The sequence below is a fragment of the Boleophthalmus pectinirostris genome, unplaced genomic scaffold, assembly GCF_026225935.1.
Source record: "Boleophthalmus pectinirostris isolate CB_2022bp ecotype Guang Dong unplaced genomic scaffold, ASM2622593v1 HiC_scaffold_22, whole genome shotgun sequence".
Lineage (NCBI taxonomy): Eukaryota > Metazoa > Chordata > Actinopteri > Gobiiformes > Gobiidae > Boleophthalmus > Boleophthalmus pectinirostris.
Window position 1 is genome coordinate 20,718,680 of NW_026571190.1, and position 21,374 is coordinate 20,740,053.

General features: G+C 39.4%; 2 protein-coding genes across 2 annotated transcripts; one reads left to right on the forward strand and one right to left on the reverse strand.

The window, feature by feature from the left end:
- The first annotated feature begins 739 nt into the window (after nt 1–739).
- Nucleotides 740–2,725, forward strand: LOC110175723 (keratin, type I cytoskeletal 13-like). Its single transcript, XM_055158562.1, has 7 exons — nt 740–1,239; nt 1,317–1,399; nt 1,461–1,617; nt 1,824–1,985; nt 2,076–2,201; nt 2,278–2,495; nt 2,576–2,725. Exons 1-7 carry the CDS (start codon nt 769–771, stop codon nt 2,664–2,666), a joined length of 1,308 nt encoding a protein of 435 aa, XP_055014537.1. The 5' UTR covers nt 740–768; the 3' UTR covers nt 2,667–2,725.
- A 9,800-nt stretch (nt 2,726–12,525) lies between these two features.
- On the reverse strand, nt 12,526–14,371 carry LOC110175762 (keratin, type I cytoskeletal 13-like). Its single transcript, XM_020941976.2, has 7 exons — nt 13,901–14,371; nt 13,746–13,828; nt 13,509–13,665; nt 13,262–13,423; nt 13,057–13,182; nt 12,760–12,977; nt 12,526–12,678 (listed from the first exon to the last, which is right to left on the reverse strand). The coding sequence occupies exons 1-7, from the start codon at nt 14,312–14,314 to the stop codon at nt 12,588–12,590; spliced, it is 1,251 nt and encodes a 416-aa protein (XP_020797635.1). The 5' UTR covers nt 14,315–14,371; the 3' UTR covers nt 12,526–12,587.
- Nucleotides 14,372–21,374: the final 7,003 nt, after the last annotated feature.

Genomic DNA, 21,374 nt, shown 5'->3' on the forward strand with positions numbered 1-21,374 from the left:
TGTAGTTTCTATGTATTTTAGCATGTTAGTATGTGCATGAGTGTCTGTGCGTGTGTGTTGGGGCGGGTCGATAGAAAGGCTTAATACCATATTGTGAAGCATTACAGACAAAGCATTAACGTCTCCATGGAGAAAAGCATTTGACGAACCCCCTACCAGGAAAGTTACAATGTACCTTCGAGGTTTTGGTCAAGAATAACTGTGTGTGAGCAGCCAATAAACTAAAAAACATACAAACAGAAAAGGTAAAAGCAACCTTTTGAATGTCATACACTCTTTGATGTCTGTTGGAAAGAAGCAATCAAATAAATGCATGTTCTTGTTCTGGCTTGATATGGATTGGATTGCCAGAACAAAGCATTCCATTAATCCTGTGCACAAGAACAGTATCTAAAACAGAAAAGGGGGCTATATGAAAGGTCAACCAAGGGTCATAATCATTTCACATGTATTAAGATAACAAAAGGTGTAGCTTGAACATATGGCCTGTACAGAAAGGTAATCAAATAGTCTGTTGTAATTTGGTGTTGAAAAGGCGTATCCTCAGTTGGGGTTTTAGTGTTTTGCTGCGGGCAGTTGAGAAAATCTTGGCACATTCTTTGGCATCAAATTTTTGATGACTGTGAGAAGTGATGCTGGGACAGAGGCCTGGGGGGAGGGTGGGTGGGGATCTTTTCAGGTGCATAGGATATAAAAACAGCAGAGAACACATTGTACCAGTCATCAGTGACTCTCCAAGACAGGCAGATCTCTGAGCAGCCTTCAACAATGGCAACCTACTCCTTCTCCAAACAGTCTTACAGCGGCGGGGGCAGTGGAAGGATCGGCGGGCGCCCGTACGCCCACAGTGTCCATGGGGCAGGGGGTGGTGGCCTGAGAATGTCCACAACCACTCACACCTTCAGCTCTGGAGGTGGTGCTGGATATGGCATGGGTGGGGGTTCTGGATTTAGCTCAGGTGGTGGTGGAGGTTTTGCTGGTGGAGCTGGCGGTGGGTTCGCCGGTGGTTTCGGCGGTGGGTTTGGTGGCGGCGACGAGCTTTCAATCAGTGCCAATGAAAAACTGACCATGCAGAACCTGAACGACCGTCTGGCCACCTACCTGGATAAAGTGCGCAAGCTAGAGGTTGCCAATGCTGATCTAGAGCTCAAGATCCGCCAGTTCTTGGAGGGTAAAACATCTCCGACTGCACGAGACTACTCACCATTCTTTGCTACCATCGCTGAATTGCAGGGAAAGGTAGGTAATATCAATAGTGTCATTCTGTGCATTTTTAGTTTTAAGATTATTATTTTTATTTGTTTTTATTCACACAGATCCAGGATGCCACAAGTGTCAACGCTGGCATCTACTTGGCAATTGACAATGCAAAACTGGCAGCAGATGATTTCAGAACAAAGTAAGTAACCTTAACTAGTTTCTCAGCATTAAACTGTAGGACTAATGAATTAATGTTCCAGATATGAGAACGAGCTCGCCATGCGCCAGTCAGTGGAGGCAGACATCGCAGGCCTGAAGAGGATGCTCGATGAACTGACCTTGGCCAGATCCGACCTGGAAATGCAGATTGAGGGTCTCAAGGAGGAGCTGATCTTCCTCAAGAAGAACCATGAGGAGGTGTGTGGAGAAAATATCCTTTGTGTTCAATAAATGTGGACAACTTTTTAATAAATATGTGGCAAATTTAAAAGTTAAATAAAAATGCTTTTTTTTTTGTTTTTGACTTTTTTTGTCAGTGTTAAACTGTTTTTGACAAAATAAGATAGTTTAGGGGGTGTAGCACTGACTCATCTTTTAATCTTCCCGTATTTCTCTCTCTACAGGAAATGGCAGCAATGAGGAATCAAGTGGGTGGACAGGTTAACGTGGAGGTGGAATCTAAGCCTCAGATGGACCTTCAGGCTGCCATGGAAGTAATGCGTGAACAATATGAGGCTGTAGCTGCCAAGAATAAGAAAGAACTAGAAACTTGGTTCAACAGTAAAGTAAGATTTTAGACTGGGTTAATGATTTGAACCCATTTGTTAAATTGGTGCTTTTTGTTTCAAATATCACAATATATTTCTTTTACACAGACAGAACCACTGAAACAAGAAGTAGCAACCGCCGAAGCAAGCATACAAAGTTCAAAAACTGAAATAAATGAACTCCGAAACACACTTCAAGGCCTACAAATTGAGCTTCAGTCACAACTCAGCATGGTAAGTAGCATTACATATGGGAAACTGACAAGTATTTTATATTTTACTGTTATATTTTTTGTGTCTGCCTGTTTAGAAAGCGGCTCTTGAGGGAAGCTTAGCAGAAACAGAGGCGAGGTATGCCATGCAGCTCCAAGGTTTGCAGATGCGGGTCACAAATCTGGAAGCTCAGATCACCGGGCTGCGTGCAGACATAGAGCGACAGACCCAGGAGTACAACATGCTGCTCGACATCAAGACCAGGCTGGAGATGGAAATCTCAGAGTATAGAAGGCTGCTGGATGGAGAGGGAAGGTGAGACTCGCAGACATCAGAGGAAATTTGAGCCTAATAGTTCATCTAAAACCATCACATGTCTCTGTTTCCCTTTCCAGTGGTGGCTCTTCTTCATCTTCAAAGACAAAGATCCTTGTGTTTACGGAGGAAACTGTGAACGGGGAAGTGGTGTCAAAGTCTGCCACTTGAACCTGAATCCAGTATTAGCAGCACATGCAAATATGAAATAAAGTTGAGTGCTGACTATATCTCTGTCCTTTATCTTATTTTTCATCTGAATATATTATAACTTATGTTATATTAGTATTTTATTCGGTTTGGTAAATGAAAGGACAAAAAGTTTGGCCTACTAGATTATATGGATAAAGTTGTGAGTTGGTGATGACATTTTGACTAAAGATTCTGTCTTACAATATTTAAATAGTGTTCAGCAATTTGTCTTTAACTCACTCTGTTTAAAAAAATGTGCATTATAAATGTTATTTCCAGCACTGAAGGGCGTGCTGGTGGGTATGGATTTAGATTCAGATGACTTCATCGATCCCAGGGGGCAATTCATTTGAAACATTCTTCGTGCAGTTCTCACTTCTTAAACCCAAGCTTTTGTCTGGTGTGCATTTTTATTTCTCCTTGCTATTTTGCATAAGTAGGACCTAATAAGTATAATAACTATACTTTGTTTTTAGTTAGTAGTTTTTGTAAAAAAAATATGTCCTCTTATGAGGACAGTGGGTGTGTCATAACATTAAGAAACGTCCTTTAGTTTTTGGGACCAGAAGGTCCCAGTTAGTGTAAAGCTTTACACAATAAGTAGTTCTCTAAAAATCAATGTCCTCATGTGAGGACAATGGGTTGATCTAACTGTAAGACACAAATATACACCATTGGTTAAAAAAGTATACAACAGTTTATTTTAAAATGTAAACATTAAAATGTATACATCAAATGCAATTGGGTGTTTATTTAAAGCCCTAAACTAAACAAAACAACAACAGTGCAAATAATGCCAAATCTTACCTTTCCACAAAACACTTAACACTAGATAGCCAGGGGGGAATTCATGAAAATCATGCACTTCTGGAAAAGTTTTTAATTTTTGGCAGGGTGTTAGGTATGGGCCTAAAGTTAAAAAAAAAAAAAAAAAAAAAAAAAAGTTGTATTCCAACTTCCCTTTGTCTTAAATTGTTGTATAATGTTTTTTTTGTTTTTTTTTTTTACTTAGTTTGATACAAGGCATTCAATTGATATATTTTTCTTTTATGTTAAATCTATTAACTATTAAAGTCATATTTAACTAAAATAAACTGTCTATATCTCTGAAAAAGTCACATTTATATATTACTCAGGGCCCTAGACCCATAGTTTTACCTCCAAGGTGCTTTTCTTTGTTGATTGGACAGGTCACTATGTGGGCATGTTGGAGCAGTGGTTTGCATTACATCAGTCCCTCTGCTGAGTCCAATTCACTTTGGATGAAAATGTCTGCTAAATACCTGTGTTTAAGGTTTAATTATAGTGTCAAAGATCACATGTGATGAGCCAAAGGACCATTGTCCTGACCCATGGTGCCAGAGCATTCCATGTGTTACAACCAGAATCATATGCGCCTTCCCTGGATCAGATTAGTCAGGCTGGGCCCCTGGAGCGTCTCTGGTACTCTGGATCCTGTGGGTTAACCCTAACTTTCTGGTGGGGGGAGACTCCTGGTCCTCTACCCAGGGACAGTGGGCTTTCCCTAGGTTAGACTAGTCAATTCAATTCAAATTGTTTATTGTTAATTTTCATATGAAACATATGAAGAATTTAAATAGTGTTCCTCTTCTAAATAATAATAATATTAACAATAATAATAATAATTAAAGAGAGTTCAGTATCCTAACAGCCTGGTGGATGAAGGTGTTAGTGAGTCTGGTGAGGCTCCTGTATTTCCTCCCGGAGGGCAGGAGGCTGAACAAATTCTGTATGGGGTGACTTGCATCACTCACAATCAGACTGGAAGGGCTGGAGCCAGAGCACCAGGGATGCTCCAGAGGTGACTCCTGGTGCTACTCCCAGGGACAAGGAGCCTTTCCTGGGTCAAACTAGTCAGACTGGTCGTCTGGAACTCCCTGGTAATCTGGCTGTGGAGCTGGAGAGTCATGGTTCTCTACCCAGGGACAGTGAGCTTTCCTGGGGTTAGACTAGTCAGGCTGAGCAGGATGCGGTACGGGGTGACTTGAATCACTCACAATCAGACTTGGCAGGGCTGAAGCCAGAGCACCAGAGATGCTCCAGGGGGCACTCCTACACAAAGACAGGGAGCCTTCCCTGGGTCAAACTGGTCAGGCTTTGCTCCTGGAGCCTTCCTGGTACTCTGCTTCAGGCAGGTCTGGCTGGGGCCACCACACAAGACCCAATGCAAACACATGCACCCACTCTTAAGCCCTCCTCTCCTGCTAAGCAAAGGAGAAGCGCCCTGGAGGAATTTGGTGACCCTGGTTCTTCGTCGCAGCAAAATTTGGTGACCTAGTACCATTACATTTTGCAATGGACTCTACAACAGGGGTTTTCAAATTGGGTGAATGTGAGCCTCCCCTTAGAGTAGGTAAAGACAGCCGCCCCCTCCCCCTTGCCCAAAGTCCCATCCACCTGCTCTCCCCTCACGCAGGCCTTTGAAGTAAATGCATCTTTTCTGTTCCTGATGAGTTTCAATAACAGCTGATAATATATATATATATATTTTTAGGGCAGGGCAAAAATAAAAAATATGAATTGCATTAATCGCATGAGTTTGAGTGCAATTAATCGCATATTATACGCAAAACCAATTAATGAATTAAAAAGTAGCATATAGCGCACTTTTATTGGAAATGTAAATGAAAGAGCCATACATTTGTTGTGCAAACAGCATTTCTTTCAGAGGGGAACCCTTAGAGCAGAGGTATCAAACTCATTTTGGTCCGGGGGCCGTACCCAACCTACGTTGTTCCCAAAGGGGCCAGATCAGAAAACTCATGGCATATATACCCCAAAAAAGCAATAAGTTCAAATATTTGTGCAGAGAAACACAAATCTATTACAGAAATCTTTTTTAATTGATTAACTTTCTTTTACAAAATATTATGATATTATGAACAACTTGAAACTTTAAGAAAAATGCCATTTCAACACAATGTTTTAACATGAACTTGTATGCAAATTAGAATAAGTCAGTTTTTCTTGGAAAATCCTGCACTCGGCTCCACTTTTCTCATTTTTGACATTTTGCTGTGGAAGGTGTCACGGTCAACAGTCAAAACGATCGTCCTTTAAGAGCGTTTGGAAAGAGGCAAGTCTTCATTTTTGCTGCTCTGGTGGGAAGCGTCCACACACAGAGGTGTTGGAGACGCTGCTATGCTAAGCACCACAGAAAATTACTAATATTTTTATAGAAAATATAATTAAAATATTTTAGTAGAAAATCTGCCGAGGGCCAGATTAAAGGTCTTGGAGGGCTGGATCTACTACTACTTTTTCAATATTTTTTATTTAGTGAGTAATAAACACTACTACTAAAAATAATTTCTAGGCCATTGTTATAAACTTGGACTGATATTTCTTGGGAAACAAAGGGTTAATATAATGGAATGGAAATGGACCAATCACAATTTTTCTTCTAATGGTATCTGGGTAAATCAGTGAAGAAACAAAGTTTGAGATTGACAGTGGTCTTAGCCAATCATATTTCATTGAGTTATGGGTGGAATCCTATCACAAAATCTACAGGGCCTTCTCGAATACCCTGTAACAGCATAATATAAGCAAGACCGTAGTGACAAAAAACGCACGGGACAACTCTATTTGGACGCCTCAGGGGCGCCTGGAAGGAGAAGAAAGAGAAAGAGCCCACGGAAGCTCAGATCCCACGGCTCGTACGGCAGGGCAGAGCCAACCCAGCCAAACCCGCGGAGGCTCAGACACATTGTATCTCACATGGTCAGAAAAAAGTGTAAAAAAGTGTAAAGAAAAGACATCAAACTTAAAGAAACGCTTGTGGTGGAGTTTTTCAAAATAAAAGCCAGTGAGTAACAGACATTTACAAAAAAAAAAATAAATAAAAACTGCGTTAACGGCATTAAAATAATTGTCGGTGATAAAGAATTAATAAGTTAACGCAAAATTTACGTGTTAACGTGCCCGGCCCTAATTTTTTTAATATTGTATTATCATCTATATATATTTTAAGTGCATTCATAAACGACTTTATCAACAGCAAATCATTCCCAACTTCATGCAGCTTAACTGAGGCTACTTTTAACATCAATGAACATCAGTATGACACCAGGACTAAACCAGGACTAATCTTGGACTTGAGAGAGAGACAGAGAGGGAGAACCCCGAGCCCGTGGAGCAGGGTGTCCACAAAGTGTGATCAGGCGACAGCCATGGAGGTGGAGGTCTGTGACGGTCCTTTTGCCTGCGGTCACCCAACGGTCTATGCGGGCGCACCTTCAGCCCTATCCCGACACTCAGTCCTAGTTCAGTTCTTGTTTAGTCCTCCTGGTTCAGTCCTGGTTAATCTGCGTGTGTAGCGCCTTCCCAGTGGCTCTTTGGTGCCTCCCAGGGGAGGCGGGCCTCACCTATTGAAAACGGCTGCTCTACCACATCCTCGTAAAACCATCTGAATCCGATGGCAAAGCTTGAGTAAATTGGTCAAACACATTCTGGAGCATCTCATAGAATCAGGAAACAATTTCTGCACCTTATTTGACTTGATTTCAGAAATAGCCGGTTTCTGGTAAAGATTTTTGCATAACAATATTTTTCACATTACAATGATGGTAACATTTTCAGTATTATTCTTTAAGAATGTACATATGGGTTTAAAGGCCTGAATGATCTTTATATAGTATGTTGTTTCATTTCAGAGATATGGACTGTTTTTCAAGCAAAAAGTGACCCTTACAATAAATTTGACAAGTAAATTGCCTTAAAATAGGAAGGTAATATTGAAATCACATTCCTTCTATCAAGTCAAGTAGAAAAAAATGTCATTACACAACAATTTAAGACAAAAGGAAGATGGAATACAACTTTTTCTCTTTTCGGCGGGGGCCATTTTGGATTTTATGTATACAGGCCACTAGGGGGCACACCCCAACTTGTATCCATGGATTTTTAAAAACCTTAGGCCCAAACCTAACACCCTGCCAAAAATCTAAAACTTTTCAAGAAGTGCATAATCCTTATGATATTTCACAAATTCCCTCCCAACTAAGAATAAATTTTAATCTTCAAAGAAAAAGTTGTAGTAGGGGTGGGCGATATCTCGATATTTTAAATATATCGAGATATTTTTTAAACTCGATATGAATTCTGACATATCGTATATATCGATATAATTTGGATTTCGCTGCTTCCCTTGTTTGCCTTCTCTGTCGTCGCCCGCGTGCCCCCGCCTCCCTCATTTTGTTTGCTCGTGTCTCCTTCACTCCTCACTACCAACGTGAACGCCGAAAGATGGTGCCAGTGAAAAGCTTCTAGCGCCACGAAACCTTTCCAGCATTTACAGACAAGACCATCAGCAGCACATCCTCATATTCCACCGAGTCTTGTCCTTTAGTCCAAAAGAAGTTGAACCACATGGGCGGCAAAGGTGCACTGTTTATGCAAATTAGCCATGCGCTTTTAAGTTTCGTTTCTGTAAAATGTAAACAAGCAAACATTATAATCTCAAACGGGCTGATGTGGCTCTATAGTCGTTATGCTTTATATATTGTAAAGTTTAGTCATGTAAAGTTAATTTATGCAGAAGATTTTAATGAATAATCTGTTGCAGTGTAACTTGTACAATAGTGTTTGGAAACGTTGGGTTTGATCTGCAGTGGATTGTGGGATTAAACCTCAGAGCTCCTTACTGCTGGATAATAACATGGATCTATTAAATTAAGGAACATCCTGAGTTTCTTCTGCTAAAGGAGTTCATGGTTCTGGTTTGGATAACAGAGTTAATACAAAGATGACATTGTGTTGAGTTGTTTTATTTATGAATGAAAAGAAGGAAATATGTATTATTTATTTTATTTTACAGTTAAATTATTATTTATGTAATTAGGGTTTTTTGTAATCTTAAATGTTCCTGTATGAACTGCCGATCTCTTACACTTTAATAAAAAATTTAAAAAAGACCTTGTGGAATTTGGCAGATTTGTTTTTGCAGTTTGCAGTTTGCAGTTTTACGGGGTTATTTTGTCCTGTACAGATATCGAGATATATATCCAGTGTTGGGAAGGTTAGTTTTAAGATGTATTCCCCTACAGATTACAGACCACAAAATGTAGTTTGTAACATAATCTATTAAATTACTTAAAGTGAGTAACGTAATCTGAATACTTTGGATTACTTGATATTGTCATGCTTTTTAAAACTACATGAAAGTAGCAACCACATCCTGAAAATTCATGTTTGTTGTCTTCAAATTGTCTGTTGAGCCCAAATCTCCATGAACAGACTTGTTTGCTGTAGAGAAGCAAAGACTAGGATATTTTAACATAAGATGTTTTGTCTGCTTAAAGACAATAAAAAGCCCAGTCTTTACTAACCATATAAAAAATATTACTGATAGAGAAATGCTTTGTATATGAGATCACCTTAAATTATGTCCACCCTACTGTTAAGTGTCATATTATTTATAAAAATTACAAACATAAAGGCACCAGCCCAGTAAAAATCTGTAATATTGGATGTTTTTTTACTTAAAATGATGCAGAATCAGATTATTATCAATGCCAATTATTAACAACCTCGTCCATTGTGTGACTGACACCACCAATGTTAACAAGATGTTTACGTCGCTCCTATTGCCGCATTCTGTTTGGGTTTCCAGCAATGAATTCAGGTTTTTCAAGGCAACCATCTCTGGAAGATAAGCAGCACTGGAACAACCTGAGTTTTTTTGGCTGGTTTAACTTCATGATAGCTTTCTTTGGGGGCCTTGGGGTACCATTTTCCTGGTTATCCTTGTGATACAGCAGCCAGCTGATGACAAGCACAAGATCCATGAAGTGCATCAGCATGTGAATGGTTCACTTCTTCGTTCGCACACTCATTCGCCTTATCATCCTATCTGACATGTCAACTCCTCCAGTCTTTGAGTTGTACTCGCGCACGTTGCTTGCCACTTATTTTTTGTCCTTCTTGGACCACTGCTGGCAGGTGTCTTCTGGCTGCTCTGCATGAAGAATTGAGAGCATCAGAAGTAGCTTATTGTTATACCACTTGACCACACAGTTTCCCATCTTCCCTGGTTACTGTAGTGGAGGCATCTCTTCGTTTGTGTTTCAGGGCTTTATCATCCAGTAGCTTCTTCACTTGTGGGACCCGGTTCTTCATCACTGTACCAGTAAGATAGATCTCATTCTTCAGCAAATGATCAACAGCTATGGTAGTAAAGAAGCGAACACAGTACACTTCTGTGTATTTACAACTGTAAACTCAGTTACATATTCCCAAGTTTAGCTAACAACATGGTACAATCAACAACATTACATAGTCCCAATGTCCTCAAATGAGGACATAACATGTACTGATGCTCTAGTCTGCTATGATTACTAAAATGTGTCAAATGCCATGTGAAAATAGAGACATTATTCTACATAAATATATTGGTTTCATTCATAAAATGTGTATATAAGCTTTACCTTGTTTTTTTTCTTTCGGGAGGTGCTGTAGAAGATTTTTGTTGCCATTTTTTTTCCCCACTGAAATTGGTGTAATGTTGGGATATCACCACAAGATGGCGCTTACAGTCCCTCAATGTGGCTAACAGGTCAAAGTTTTAAAAAATTGACTATCATGGTGCTAAGAGGCACAAATGTAATGTCCTCGTATGAGAACGCAGGGTCTCAAGAGGTTAAAGCAGTTCTCCCTTCTCACATACACACGAACACCCACAGTGTGTCAGTCCATTACAGTCCACAAGTTGAATTCAATTCAGTTATAACTAGGCAAATAACTTCAAAAAATACTTCCATCGGAATTGAGCAATTTAATCGGACTCTGCGCTGTTGGGCTCCATTACAGAATAAATGAATCTTCAGTTCGTTACAAAAAGAAGGAGGAAAATAACAAAAGGACGACAGCAGCAATAAGTTTTAAGAAGGGTGTAAAAAGGGTTGCACCTGTCCTGTGTGAGAAAAGTGTATGAAGTTTGTGCTGAGGGGTTTTACAGACTTAAAACAGATAGAATAACTGTAAAATATAAAGCAGACTACTTCGCGGATTTCACCTATCGCGGGTTATTTTTAGAACGTATCCCCCGCGATAAACGAGGGACACTGTCCTCTCACCTCACAACCTGTGCACATGGACTCACACTTGTCCCGACCGGGACGGAAAACGGAGAATTTCTTGTCCAAGTCATCGTTAAATGCGCATTTGTGCTTCGGTATGTTGCAGACTGACCGACTGTTTGTGTTTGTGTCTCGCTCCTTCTGAGTCACAGAGAACTAAGAGAGACGCTCAGTTTAATGCCCCCAATGAACGGTACTGAAAACCCGGACATTTGCATCACTTTATTAAAAAAAAAAAAAAAAAAAACCCGGACGCCCAGGACAGGATGCAAAATACGGACATGTCCGGGGAAAAACGGACGTTTGGTCACCCTATTTTACCAGTCTGTGGTGGCGAGCGCCCTGCACTTCGCTGTGGTCTGCTGGGGGAGCAACCCCAGCAAAAGAGACATTGGGCCAATTGACAAACTGATCCGTAAAGATGGTCACGTGATCGATTGTGATCTTGAGACTTTGTCACTATGAGGGACAGGAGGACTTTGACAAACTGCTCTCCATCATGGGCACTCCTTCTCACCCACTGTACCAGACTATAGAGGGACAGATGAGCTCGTTCTCCAACAGGCTCCTACAGCTCCACTGAAACGGTGAGAGATACAGAACTACAGTCATACCATACCGTACAACAACTCACCCTTATGTAACAGTGTAACAGACAACCTTCTGTCCTGTCAATCAATCATCATATCATATCATTTTTGTACAGTTTTTTCCTTACTTATTTAGAATATACAGTACATATATATATATGTGTGTGTGTGTGTGTGTGTATGTGTGTATGTATATATATATATATATATATATATATGTGTGTGTGTGTGTGTGTATATATATATATATATATATATATATATATATATATATATATATATATATATATATATATATATATATATATATATATATATATATATATATATATATATATGTATATATATAGATAGATAGATAGATAGATAGATAGAGTGAGCACTCGGGGCTGTAACCCCCAAATTGGAAGAGTGGCTACAGCAGATACCAGGAAAAACAATTGACATCTCAGTCCAGAAAAGCGCGGTACAGGACTAGGAACAGCAAAGATACTGCGCAGAACTCTCAAGCTCCCAAGCCTCTGGTAGAGGACCCGATCTGCATGAGGATGTGAGAGACCAACCACCGTGGAAGGTGAGGAACACATTAGATATATAGGACTTTATACAACAACTGTTTATCACACTATAACAGACATACTTTTATGGTTAGGTTACTTGTCATGAACGTGCATTTTCGAAATATGTCAGATCAGAACTGATCCCACTCCTTCATCTCTGCTCTCCAGCGCACTGAGTCTTACACTGGACCACCACTCCAAACAAATGTCTTAAAACTTTTGTTCAGACGCATCGACTTATGTGTTATGTTGCTTTTATGAGACGAACAAATCTTTTCTATGACATGGCATCGTCATGATAAATTCACACTATTGAATCTATAGACGTAAGCTATTATTGCATCAGCGTTTCTGCTGATAACACCATGAATATGAGGCAGATCGTCCAAGGTGGTGTAGAACATTTTCATGGCCTCTAAACAGTTCCTGCAGCTTTTGATTTGGCCATTTCTTGTGTAATTAATCTTATAGGAAAATACTGCAATTGGCACAGTACACAGCTGACAGTCAGTCTTCAAATGAGCCAGCCATGTTTTACACATGTGTTCATTATTATACAGCAAGGCACATTAAAAAGCCAGAAACAATGTAATGTGTCAGCACTAAAACTTTATTTTTCTTTTGCATGTGCAGTTAGAACTGAGTTCAGGTTTATGTAGTAGTCACTTTGCCATCCCTAGATTCCTCCGTGACCACAACAACCCTGGTGGTCTTTGTAGTAGTGGAGCTGCTGCTGCTGATGCTAAAGGAAAAACAAACATTTAGCTCAGTGTTTATGATTATGTCTAAAGCTCATGTTTCATGTGAGTCCCTTGAGTCTCACCTTGCCTCTCCATCCAGCAGCCTTCTGTACTCTGAGATTTCTATCTCAAGCCTGGTCTTGATGTCAAGTAACATGTTGTACTCCTGGGTCTGTCGCTCTATGTCTGCGCGCAGCCCGGTGATCTGAGCTTCCAGATTTGTCACCTGCATCTGCATACTTTGGAGCTTCATGGAATACCTCCCCTCTGTTTCTCCTAAGGTTCCCTCAAGAGCTGCTTTCTGAAGGAATCAAATTAGATCATATTAAAGACATAATCATGAATACATCTTACTTGTCCACCACAACCAGTGACTTTACCATGCTCAGTTGTGACTGAAGCTCAATCTCCAGGCCTTGAAGTGTGCGACGAAGTTCTGAGATTTCTGATTTGGATGTTACTAAGGTTTCCTGACTTGTTGCTACTTCTTTGTTTAGTTCTTCTGTCTGTAATTGATAAAATTCAGGGTGTTTACAATTTACAGGAACAATCAATTGTGGGCATGTATCACTGCTAAAGTCTTACTTTGGCATTGAACCATTGTTCAAGTTCTCTCTGGTTCTTGGCAGCTACGGCCTCATACTGTTCACGAATTTGAGCCATGGCGGTTCCAAGGTCCATCTGAGGCTTAGCGTCCACCTCCACATTAACTTGTCCACCCACTTGACTCCTCATGGCTGCCATTTCCTGTAGAGAATAAAATCCATTTTACAAAAATATTTTTCTAGGATTAATCTAAATTCAAGATACAAAGGATGTTTTCGGTGCACACCTCTTCATGGTTCTTCTTGAGGAAGATCAGCTCCTCCTTGAGACCCTCAATCTGCATTTCAAGGTCCGATCTAGCCAAGGTCAGTTCATCGAGCATCCTCTTCAGGCCTGCGATGTCTGCCTCCACTGACTGGCGCATGGCGAGCTCGTTCTCATATCTTGGAAATTACAGAAACAATTAAATGTTTATCTATGATAGAAACAAAACAAAAACTCAGCAAAGGTTAATAATACTTACTTAGTTCTGAAGTCATCTGCAGCCAACTTTGCGTTATCAATGGACAAATAGATGCCTCCGTTAATACGAGTGGCATCCTGGATCTGTTAAGTATTGATGTTTTTGTAAGATCATAGAGAACATAAAAAATAATATTTATCTGATAATGAACATACCTTTCCCTGCAAGTCAGCGATGGTAGCGTAGAATGCAGAGTAGTCTCGTGCTGTAGGAGAGGCTTTACCCTCTAAGAACTGGCGGATCTTGAGCTCCAGATCAGCATTGGCAGCCTCTAGCTTGCGTACTTTCTCCAGGTAGCTGGCCAGGCGGTCGTTCAGGTTCTGCATGGTCTGTTTCTCATTGGCACCGATTGAAAGTTCGTCTCCAAAACCACCCCCACCCATGCCAAATGCAGCAGCACTGCCCATGCCAAATCCAGCACTACCTCCAGAGGTGAAGGTGCGAGAGCCTGAGGACATCCTCAGACTACTGCCCCCACCATGGACACTGTGGGAGTACTGGCGCCCGCCGGCCCTGGTACTACCTCCGCTGCCGCTGAAAGACTGTTTGGAGAAGGCGTAGGATGACATTGTTGAAGTTTGCTCAGAGATCTGCCTGTCTTAGAGAGTAGAGGCTGACTGATGCAGACTGGACCTTCTGTCGTCTTTATATCTTGCTCTTCTCCAAAGCACCCTCCCTCCTCTGTGGGCTGGAGCTTGTAGAACCACTTTTGAGGAGAGGCACCAACCAATATTGGGCTGTCCCACCCATCATTTCTCACTGCAATTAGAAACAAAGGTATAGAAAGCTCTTTTTGCACTTTACATTTTACTGTCATGTTTTAATGAATTGCAGCTCAACACTAAACCCTTACCTGCTTATTACTTTATTGAGCCATCATTCAATTCAAAACACACACACCTCTCACAGAGACACCTCTATACAGAGAAATGTCTATACAGCCACACCTGCTTTTGTAAGCCTTAGGTATGTTGTATTTTCCATATAGTTAGACTAAATCCTTGTTCTTCCCTATTTTCTTCTCTATTTTTATCAAAGTCATGCTCCATTCCAGTTCACAATTTCTAAACACACGGAGACACGGTTTCACTGAATAACTGCATTTACCCAGAATAAAGACCTTTATACAAAACTTCAATGTAATTACATCAAAATGATCCATTCATAAAACTGCTTGTGGTAGTTGATACATGGCACACTCACATTTACTGGAATGTTCTTGCGTTTTTCTTGGAACAACATTTCAACATTTGCATCAAGCCAAAGCAAGAACAAGCAGATGCTTGTCTTCTACTTTTATTACATGCCCTCAGGGGTTACACAACTGTCAAAATTCAGCATAATAGCACAGATTAACACTATTTAACTTAATGAGTATTGATGTTGATGGCAAAAACAAAATAATCTAATATATCTTTGTGTGTTTTTGTCTTGGTGGTTGTGAGCTCAGTCCTACACATTTGTTATATGTGACTGCATTCATTTGTTTCCGTGTGATAATTTTAGCGTGCAACCTTGCTCTAGATGCATAAAATAAAACAACATTTTCTTTAGGGCTGCAAGTAACAATTGAGGGTTTTTAGATATAACAATACAGATAAGGTGGCAATGCAACCATTATTTTGAATAGTGATGCAATGCAGCCCATTTATAATTTACCATTCTATAGACACATGTCGGCAGTTTTTGGTCAGCCAAATCCTCATCAACCCAGCCCTTGTTTATCATCAAAAACACAAAATTTATATTCACCTTATATGTCTATTCACGCTGATTATTTGAATAACATAAATTAGTTAATTCAACCACGAGAGACTACTTTTATATGATTTACAAAAATAATTTGTGGTTTCACAGGTCAAATGGGAGTTTTTTTGTATTACTGCTAAATCCTATGTCTTTTGTTTGACACTTTCACTCGATGGGAGTGGCACTGCATTGGAATGGAAAGTTTAGCATGAATTTACAACACTCACTCACACACAGGCTTTACATACTGATCACAGTGGTAAAGGTTTTTGTCAAAAACTCCATGAAATATACATTGGAATATTTAATGATCTCAGAATCTCAGATTTTTTTGTCATTTGTCTTTTTACAAAAATACAAAAAAATACATTTTAGATGAAACTTCAGTTAAGTAACTCCAAAAATATGTGTGACATTAAGGTGTGACCATGGTATCATCACACAGTAATATGCATCTGCACACAAATATGAGCGTACTAAATGTACTACATAAAAAGTACTACATGTAGTCTATGCAAACAGAAATAAATAATACAGATTGCAAACTGAAATAAATAATGAGCCAATAGAAGATGTCATAATAGCAGATTCCTCATAGATAGATGTGTGTGAAACAACTGTGAAATGGAACTAACACTACCATTTAAAAAATGTTAAAATAAAATAAAATAATAATAATAATGCACATTTCTAGGCTTTTAAAAATATTATTTTAGATATACTGTACTCAATAGTCTTATTTATTTTGCGTATCTTTAAAGTTATGCTTTTCAAACTACCTGATCTTTAAACTGTATTCTGCATTTGCTTTAGTTTGTTGACAAATTTATCACAGCATAATAAATATTTGAGATTGTAGGGTAGGGCAGTTGAATAGTTTATGGAACTGAACTAATGCAATAGTTTATGCTGTGTACAGGCTCTTCTTCAGTTCCTCATGTGGGTTTGAACCATGCTTATGACCACTAATGCTTTGCACAAGTCTCTGGTGCAACAGGCAGCATCTGAATTTGCTGAGCTTTTGCCAAAGCCCCCTCTATAAATCCCCCTGACACTTTTACAGTGTCACACGCACTATCTACTTTTCATTTGGAGCAGGATCCTTTCAGGTCCAAGTACGAAGTGCCTCAAGGCCCTAAAACAGGAAAAGTGTGTTCAGCAGCAGAGATGTTTTATGTGGGCGTAATTCTTTCTCAGTATCAGCTCAGGTTAAGACAATACCTCCTCTTCTTTCGTAAAGAGTGGGACCTGTCATAACTCAATGGCACACAGCATTTTTGGTAATGTGCCAACGTCCTTGTGTGCCTTAATTCAGGCCCAAACTGGTTTCAACATGTTGTTACAGCCTATAGGTTATGGCAACACCCTATAACACTATGCCACCTAAAATAACATAACATGTCATTCTCTTGATCTCTTGTTTTCTCATTTTCTCATTTTGTGTTTGTTTGCAAATAACATGTTTTCCTTACTGATATTCTGTTGCGGATAGTTAATAATAATAATGATTGTTACTGCAAATGCATTTAGCTTTAGAGCAACTCCTAAAAGAGGTGAGCCAATAGAAGATGGCATTCCCTCTTGACCTTTACAAACAGCTATTAAGTTTGTCACCAAGAAGAGAGTTTCATGTTAAAGGTGCACTAAGTAACTTTCTTGGTGGATGATACGCCATCTGTTTGTCTCTATGGAGATGTTATTGCTCTGGAATGTTCCGCAGTGTGGCATTAAACTCTGTGTAGAGATGACCCCGCTCACTGCTTGTTTTTCAATCAGTGGTTTAATCATTAATTATTATTATCTATTAATTATCTAATGAGTAGGTAGATAGTTGAATGCCTGTGGAACTGACTGTGGAACATTCCAGAATCAACCAGCTAGCAGACCCCCAGATAAGTTACATAGTGCACCTTTAAAATAATTTTGTGTACAAAGCAAATAAGTAATACAATAACTGTACACCAACCTTTGATAGACATGAATGAAACTCCAGCTTCAAGTCTGGTCATGCACAGTAGTTTAACACTGGAGCTACAGTGACCTTATTGTGAACTGCAGTGTTGCTCAAAAGTTGGCATTCCTTGGCTCAAAAAGTGGTTTGATAAATTAAAGTTACTACAAATGAAAATCACTTCCACCTGATATTTACTTTATTTTTTTCAAACTTTAAGTGAAAAATGCAAACTTCAAAATAAAACCTTCCTTTAAAGCAGGAGGTCTGCCACTGCTGTGGACTGTATGTAGGACCATTTTATCTCCTGTCTGATCTGACACCATTATGTGATAGTACTGTGTTATTCTGTACGTTTTAAATAGTTTTAGTCATCTCTTATATGATCTCTTAATCTCTTAATTCGCTACATTTTTGGAATATCCATTCTTTACTAAATGTGTTTCTAATTCTGTCGTGCCACAAAACTGTTTCAAGTTTCCCCCAAAGGTCACTCTAACACTGGATTATGTTTATGAACACTGGAGTTCAAAGCAACAACGACACCTGGAGGACATTCTGTACACTTCCAATGTGTGTTATGTAGAAATTAACTCATACTATACAGTAATGTTATTTGCAAATAACTAGAAAGTTTTAAGTAAAGGTTTGGACAAATAGTTTCAAGAAGTGAATTAAAAGATGATACTGATGGTGTGAGCCTTATCTCCTCAGGCAGGTCATTCCAAAACTGAGGCGCCCGGACTGAAAAGGCTCCATCACCCTTCATCCCAAGCCTGGATTTTGGAACAACCTGTCTGAGGATCTAAGGTTGCGGGAGGGCTTGTACGGGGTTAAAAGTTCTGAAATGTAATTTGGTGTGAAACCTAAATAAGCTTCAAAAGTAGAATCAGTAAAATTAGTTCTAAAATACACAGGCAGCCAGTGAAGGGAAGTAAAACTGGGATCATGTGTTAATGTCTGTTAAGCCCAGTGAGGAGCTGAGCTGCTGCGTTCTGAACTAGCTGGAGGTGGGAGACGCATTTGGTGTCGAGGCCAGAGAGGAGGGAGTTGCAATCATCTAGACAGGAGAAGATGAGTGCTTGGATGCCTTTTTCAAGATCTGGGAGGGTGAGGATATGTTTGATTTGGGAGCAAGAGGGATTAAATTGATTTCAGATTTGGAGCTGCTGAGGTGTAGGAAGTTCTGTGCCATGTGCCAACTGTTCACATCATTGAAGCAGTTTAACACAGCAGCCAAGCTCTCGGGGTCATTTGGTTTCAGCAGGCGGTAGATCTGTATGTGTCCTAAGGGGAGCATATAAATAGAAAATAAAATGGGACCTCAAATAGAACCTTGCGGCACACCACAGGTAATGGGGACAGAAGAGGAGGTAAAATTGCCTATGGTGACCGCAAAGGTTCTATCTTAAAGATAGGAATAAAACCAATCAAATGCACTGTCTTGGATGCCAACCCAGTTTTTGAGGATTTTCATTAAAATTGCATGGTCAACGGTGTCAAAAGCGGCACTTAAATATAAAAGAATTCAAACTGAGCACTCTCCTCTGTCAGCGGCTAAAAGAGAATGGTGTTAAAAGAGCAAAAAAGGACAGTGTTGTTTGTGCAGGGTCTACTCTAGGCTATGAGACGGTGTTTGGGGAAACTTCATCAAACAAACCCAAAACCAAATAACTATTAAAACCCCAACTATATACATAAAAACTGTAAAACCATACACCAATTACACTGTAAAACCCATAAAACAATAAAACATCTATCACACTACCCCTGTACAATATATTACACTTGGTCCAGCCCGGAACCTTAAAAGGGGGAGCTCATTTCTTGGAGGACTCTTTTACTACCTGGACAGACAGAAGAAAAAAGAGGTAAGTACAAAGCCAAACCACAGCATTCATTATTTAAAACACAATAAAACCCTAACACACACACATCAACACATCAACAGTAAAAACTTAACAAGAAGATATATTGCACCTTATATATTATACTACTCAATTTAAAAGATAAATAATGAAATGAAATAAAATAAAATTAAATCAAATCAAATAATAATGTCTTCTTTTCTTCTAGGGACCAGCAGCTGTCAATCAAAGTGCCTCCGTGCCTCAGGATTAAAAGCGGTAAAATGAAGGACAATAAATAAACTTTTAAAACCAATTATGTGCAATGTCTTTTGTAATTTGTGCAAATATGTTTAAAGTGCTGTGTGCTATCAAAAGTGCAGTGATTTAAAGTGTCTTAGTGAAGGGTGAAGGTGCTGAGTGTACTTGTGGGTAACAAACCGGCCTGTTTGTTACATATGCCTAACACAAATATTTTTGGGACTGTCACAGGCTATTGTGTAAACTAATACTAGTATAGCTTATAATACTAGACTGTATTCAGTAGGCCCGACAGGACAACATAACAAATAGCAGAGGTGTGGACTTGCAAGTCATGACTTGGACTTAAGTCAGATTTGACCACTATTTTGAGAACTTGAGACTTAACTTGATTAAAAAGACTTGAGACTCGACTTTGACTTAAAGACCAACTTAATTTGGACTTAGAAGCTTGTGGCTTGACACGACTTGATGTTTTTTCTCTTTACAGTTTGTAGTACTTTTAGCGTTTATGGGAACAAAGTGGAACATGTCCCTCCCGTTTTATGCTTTCTTGCAACAAGGATTTAATTTGGAGAAGAACCATTCACAAAGATCATAAATGAAAAAATTTAATGAAACTCAAAGCTTAGGACTTGGGGCTTGAGTTTTATGTGAGGCTTTCAACTTGCAAAACAAGTCACACATTACATTTTGGGAAGAACAAACAAACAAAAAAAAAACCTTCCAAACACCAGTTCAAAACGAAAGATAAGCAGTCTCATGGTTGTGATGACTTCTTATGCCTTGGAGGTTCAGATCAGGTGATGGTGGGCCTCATAGTCCCCTGAGCCTTGGTCGCCCGTTGATTGAGCTGAGGACATTAATGTGCACAGACACAGATGTCAATGTGTGTTCAGTTGAAAAGCCAACAAATCAAACCATATGTGATATTATTGATAGGCTACTGGCATATTCATTACTTCAACCTGACTGCCACATGAACTTCATCATTTTAAATGTGCACTATCACCCCTATTGGTGGTGGAGGGTCTGCTCTGCTTGTCTAAATGGTGATTCTTTGTCTCTAGTATAGACATAAAACCTTATCTCCAAGGAGACAAGTAAAGTGATATCAAGACAAGTTAGGCTACAAGTCAGATCTGTGTCCACATACTAAGAATGCAGTTTTGTTTAGTTTTTTTGTCTGTTGAGCAATTAATGAAGCAACTGATGATGGTCATGTGCACATTACCTGCTTGGTGTATTGGGTAAATGGTCTTTTTTTATGTGTATTGGATTTCAAGTGCAAACACATTGACTGGTTTTATAGTTGAGGAAAAAGGCTATTCCAAGTAAAAGCTTAGTGCATTTGTGGATGCAGTGGTCCATAGTTTCCTTTACGCACAGCCTCTATCCCAGATCAATCCAAAGCTTAGTAATCAACTGTCTTATCAGCGTTTTTGATTTTATAACACATTAACATCATCATATCTGCAGTATATAAGATGGACTGTGTCCCTAAAGCTCCAGTCTACGTGGATCAACTTGTAAAATCACTGCACAGCTCCACACAGGTAGAGTAAATTTGAGATTACTATTGTTTACTTGCCGCTTTCTGGTTTTGGACAGTTCATTGTGCAGGCACAATTTTCTTCTTATGCATCAGTAAATTGTAGCCTATATTTTATTACAGCATCTGGCATTATAGTGACACCAGAAAATACAGGGCCTAAATTGTGAGAAGTAGTTTGAAGGTGCCTCTCTTGCAATGTGATGTGAATCAATATCAGAAGTGGATCATTGTAATAAGATAAGATTTATTTGTTGCACAATGAGGAA